The sequence below is a fragment of the Folsomia candida genome, unplaced genomic scaffold, assembly GCF_002217175.1.
Source record: "Folsomia candida strain VU population unplaced genomic scaffold, ASM221717v1 Fcan01_Sc027, whole genome shotgun sequence".
Taxonomy (NCBI): Eukaryota; Metazoa; Arthropoda; class Collembola; order Entomobryomorpha; family Isotomidae; genus Folsomia; species Folsomia candida.
Window position 1 is genome coordinate 1,237,917 of NW_019091219.1, and position 4,944 is coordinate 1,242,860.

A 4,944-nucleotide genomic window follows, 5' to 3' on the forward strand; every position below is an offset into this window, starting at 1 on the left:
TTACATATTTTATGGTACATACACGGGTGAGGGTATGAGATAATTACGGTTGGAAATAATTACGGGCTGGAGCTGGCGGGCTGGAGTTAATCACGGGCTGAAGATGGTGGGGTGGACTCCCACAGGCTGAAGTCCGTGGAAAAATCCGCAAATCTTATAAATGTCTTTCTGTGCGTGTTTTTATCTACTCGATAGGTGATGAAGTAATTAAAAAAACGAGAAGGAGACCAAACGGTTGTTTCTCAGCCTAATGACACTTGGATGATAGGGAGGTCACTCCATCAATTAGTCGTTACACTTATTTATAATGGTGGTTCCCTACTTGAGAGCAAAATGTAATGTATGGTTATTGTTGTGCAATATACAACGACGTACTAAAAATTGTTCCGAAAACATGCTATGCATGTATTGGACTTTTGATTGACTTTCATTCAAATTAAAGTGGTCATATTTAACAGGTAAATGTACAGAACTTCTGCTTATTTATTTAAACAATTTCGCATACGTTTGGCTAATAATTACATATTCATGCTACACAAGTTGATATGTACGAAAAAAATTAGCTGACAGAACGCCTGCAACGTTTTAAACCGAAACCGAAAAGGTAAACTAAACTCACAATGCACATGTCGTAAGTCGCTGCTCTTTTTAAAACCAGCATTATAAAATCAAGTGACTAAACATAAACAAAATTTAGCGTGGTACTTGAGCACCTTTACAGAAATCATGAAGTTAAAAAGCTTATAAATCTGCAAAAATGTGCGAAACTAGATACAAATTAGGTATTCTCGTCCCCACTTACTGATGGTGATTATGCTCGTTTTTGCGAAACTTCTTAAACCCGTTTCAGTTTTAAGCCCATAAGACTTGTTGCAAGCATTTTTATTCAACTCTACCATAATGATTTATTCTTTTCCCATCATGATCTTTAAAATTAAACGATTAAAACTATCGAAACAAACAATTGAAAATCTTAGCCCAGGATCCACCTCAAATGCGACTAGTCCTTCTGCAGAACTCGTTTGCGCTAAGTTAATTAATTTTTTAGTCCTGATTTTAAAAATATCCGCGAGAAACATGTTTGAAATGTGCATTTTAGAAAGGAATAAACACGGAAACATTCAAAATCTTTTTATACAATGTCATATGCAAGAACTAGAACCAATCGATCTTTATTTTGGCCGTTTTCCTTCACTCCATACTGCTTCACGAGAGAAGCCGGAATCATAACGCATTTCTCAAACATTGTCGTCACCTCATACTTCGCGTAAGGATGATACGCTAACACTGGAATCGTGTAAGATTGCTCCATCTAAATACATAATTTTTAAAACATTTTTATTCCGAAAAATGCATAAAGATATTCCCTGTAGGAAATTTAAGGTCGAAATGATGCATATTTGTTACATATTTGTTATCGGAATTGTATCTCCGATAACCACAAAGATAAGATAAATGGTTGGACTGGCATTCCTAGTGGAGCCTCACACGATTTGTCAGGCCCCCGTCAAGGCAATGTGGCGCCCTAGGCAAAACTATTATGTCGCCGCAACGTGTTCCAAAACACTTTTTCTATACTTTACAAATTTGCATTGTGCACTAATTACCTGTCTTCTAGTGTCGCTAGTATGGCTTATTTTCAAATTAAACCAATGTTTCTCAGCCTCCTTTGCATCTCCAAGAACCGTGACCCACAAATAGTCGAATTTCTTTGTGGTATGGAAATGCAGAAAAAATGTTTCCCCATTCTTCTTCAGTATTCGATAGATTCCTGAAGCTCCTGGGTCTAAATTTATTTATCAAGACGAACAAGAGATCCTGCAAATTTTGAAAACTGCAAATCCAGTTTAACTTACAGGCAAAGTTGTCCCCATCCAGGGGAAAAGTGACTGGTTCAGATGCCCTCATCCCATCAATAATGGTGTACAAATTCGTTCCATGAGTGCTAAGCAAATGCATGGCGAAGTCTTCGAAAGGGATTTCAATCTTGTCGCATTTATGTTGCCAGGTTATGTCGCATATTACGTTTCTAGGAAAAATGTATACTTTGCAGTGAACTTGTCAATCATGTGCCTACATACATGAAACCGGGGTATTAAACCACCTCGGTTTTTTGTGATTTTGGGCCAGATTGAAAAAAAATTCTTCACACCATAATTTAAATCACTGATTAAATTTTCAAGTTCAATGTTATATTTTGAGAATTTTTATGTTCGACTTGAATTTCCAGGTATCATTACATGGTTTCATGTTTCCTATTTGGTTTACATATTAAAAATTAAAGCTTTTGAGTTTTACGGTCGAGTTTGTCCTTTAACTACTTGTCAACCCTCAACCATCCATTTCAAATTCTCAGGTTAGGCTCAAGTAATCGTGAATTTTACGCCACACCATCGCCCCCGAGGAGGGATGAGGAGGGATAATGTTCGACCAGTAGTCGTGAATTAACCTCTTCTTTTAATGTTCGCGCCATACTGTTAAGTTACTTGATTTTCTAGTAATTTACTGGTTTTTCCAAGATCCGTGAAGACCATGTCTGACATGTGCATTATTAGTTAACGACAATCTTCATACGAGGGTTTTCTAAATTCGTTAGTCAATCTAATTAATTATCTAATTCAATGGGATGTTTAAACCACTTATTAATTACTAATTAAACTATTACTGGTACTACTGAAGCTAATTAATTAGAAAATCACTAAAATCACCAATTAATTTGCCACTGTTCTAATTAATTAGCTAATTAATTGGTTTAATTAGCAAACTGAGTTTAATTACTAATTACCAATTGGTTAGACAAAACATTTTCCTTTTACATAATTATCAATTACTAATTAATTAGAAATATGGCTAATTAAAAAGCTCTGGTTCATACCTGTAGTAACATTCCTTTACATGGTTCTTGACTTCCGCTGCGGCAAACGGGACAACACAGCCGGATGAAAAGTTCGGGCAATTGCAAGTCAAGTCGAGCTGCATAAAATCCATTTTCATAATTTATTTCTACACAAACTTATGCGATTTTACTTGTCGAGACAGTCGCTCAGCCAAAACAGATGGTGTCAACTTCGTCTTACAAAGCCCACATTCTGTCATCCGTTCTACGCAAAATCCACAAACGATGTGGCCATTGTCGCAGTGATTAATTGGGGATGCGGCAGGATCCAGACAAATTGTGCACTCTAGGGCATCACTCAAGCCGGGTTTCGACGGTGGAACCACTTTCTGTACGCTCTAAGAAACCCGGTAACAAAGTGATTACCAGGCGGAGTATCTAAGTATGTGACTCTACCAAATGGAAATTTATTAATTATTGAGTGGTAGAAAATTGGTTACTAATTGGTAATATTTTCGAATTTCGCGACCGGGGTTATTACCGGTTTGGTAACAAAATGTCTACCACTCAAACATAAATTAATTACCATGCGGTTGAGTCAAATAAATACTCCTCCTGGTAACAACTTACAATGGAGGCGCAAACCATGTTCAGCCCAGATATTTTTTTGACCATATTAGTTTGGAAGAGCAAGTCTTTACAAACAACATTTGGTTCGGCACTTGGGCAGATGCGCAAATTTCGGCACGTTATGGGCGCCGCAAGTGCGCAAAAACGCACGAAGTTTAGCTCCCGCTGGGCATTGCCCGAAAAATCCTGCGTTTTGCAAACTTGCGGCGCCCATAACGTGCTGAAATGAAATGAAATTTGCGCATCTGCCCAAGTGCCGAGCCAAATGTTGTTTGTAAAGACTTGCTCTTCCAAACTAATATGGTCAAAAAATATCTGGGCTGAACATGGTTTGCGCCTCCATTGTTAGTTACCGGATTTCTTAGAGTGTACTTAATATTCTAATTATAATCAACATTCTTTAAAAATATGTTAAAATTTTCCTGTAATTTTACCTTTACTTCCGGTTCAAAAACTAGTTGAGGATCAAGATCCTCTTCGGTATCTATCCAATCCAAGTTGTCTAGTTGATTTCTGGATGCAACCGGCCCCAGATTTTTTAAACGTTCCAAATTGGGCCGGAATTCTTGGATATACAGCCCACACGAGTTGCAAATGTCCCGACCGTTCCGTTGAGGTTCGTGCCTGGAACGTCGACACTCGCAATTTCGACGTGGTTTGAAGCCAAAAAACGTCGACATTTTAGAAAACGTCGACATTTTTTTTGAGTAATAGAGGCGATTAATTGAATTGTTTGAGCTTTATACAAAATGCGTCGAATATGTTTTTAGCTTGGATGTTTTGCGTTATATGTAAGAATACACTTAACGTATGTAGATATTTACGTAATCTAATCAGGATGGGTTATCAAAGTGGAGCCGTAATAAACATGAGTTCATCACTTGCGTAAATATGAATATTTGATAAAATCATGGATACCGACATAAATTATAGGCTGGTATGTGCAGCCTCTTTCCATGTTCCTTTGGGGATGGAGTTTCCCCAGATTTATGACATCGTTCGTGCACGGCCCTCGACTAAAATATGATCCAACTCACTCTGTAGTACATAAATTCACCTTCAAATGTGTACCTCATCTTTAAACATGTGCATATCGCTGAATATGTAAAGAGTGCCCGTATATTGTAAGTGTCAAGGTTCCACATACTCATTCCCCCAGTTCAAAACTAATTTCGATCTTTCAACAAGCATATAAATTAGCAAATTTGATAAGCTTTCTAAAACAGAATTTGATTATCTTCTTTCGTTAAAAAATGACAGCACAAAATATGGAGGAGGTGGAAAAATTGGTTTGCCATTCGGTTAAGGTACCAGGAGAAGAACTTTCCCTAGAAACGGGTTGGGTTTGTCCCCCCGATTTCGACATTTTATGTAATTTTGAAAATTTTACTCTTGAAGCAAAGTTGGAGTAAAATCATTAAATATTTTTTTAAAGGCAACACTAACTTGATCAGGTCAATGGTAGTCTGAAAATTTTA

The 4,944-nt window shown here is 37.2% G+C and overlaps 1 protein-coding gene across 2 annotated transcripts; it reads right to left on the minus strand.

Annotated features, from left to right (window-relative positions):
* Nucleotides 1-450: 450 nt before the first annotated feature.
* On the minus strand, nt 451-4,247 carry LOC110859655 (E3 ubiquitin-protein ligase Siah2). 2 transcript variants are annotated; one of them, XM_022108625.2, is made up of 6 exons: nt 3,901-4,247; nt 3,028-3,234; nt 2,876-2,973; nt 1,857-2,029; nt 1,608-1,786; nt 451-1,312 (listed from the first exon to the last, which is right to left on the minus strand). In XM_022108625.2, exons 1-6 carry the CDS (start codon nt 4,162-4,164, stop codon nt 1,133-1,135), a joined length of 1,101 nt encoding a protein of 366 aa, XP_021964317.1. In that variant the 5' UTR covers nt 4,165-4,247; the 3' UTR covers nt 451-1,132. The 2 variants fall into 2 exon arrangements, with proteins under 2 accessions (XP_021964317.1, XP_035715584.1); XM_035859691.1 differs by having other exon boundaries at nt 1,170-1,525.
* Between the last annotated feature and the right edge of the window lie 697 nt (nt 4,248-4,944).

Bases quoted from the DNA above. Each gene is read 5' to 3' on its own strand.
- LOC110859655 (XM_022108625.2), bottom strand. From the start codon at position 4,164: ATGTCGACGTTTTCTAAAATGTCGACGTTTTTTGGCTTCAAACCACGT. The intron at 2,030-2,875 runs GTATGAACCAGA...CATTTTTCCTAG, and splicing joins GTAAAGGAATGTTACTACAG to AAACGTAATATGCGACATAA. The intron at 1,313-1,607 runs GTAATTAGTGCA...TTATGTATTTAG, and splicing joins CTAGCGACACTAGAAGACAG to ATGGAGCAATCTTACACGAT.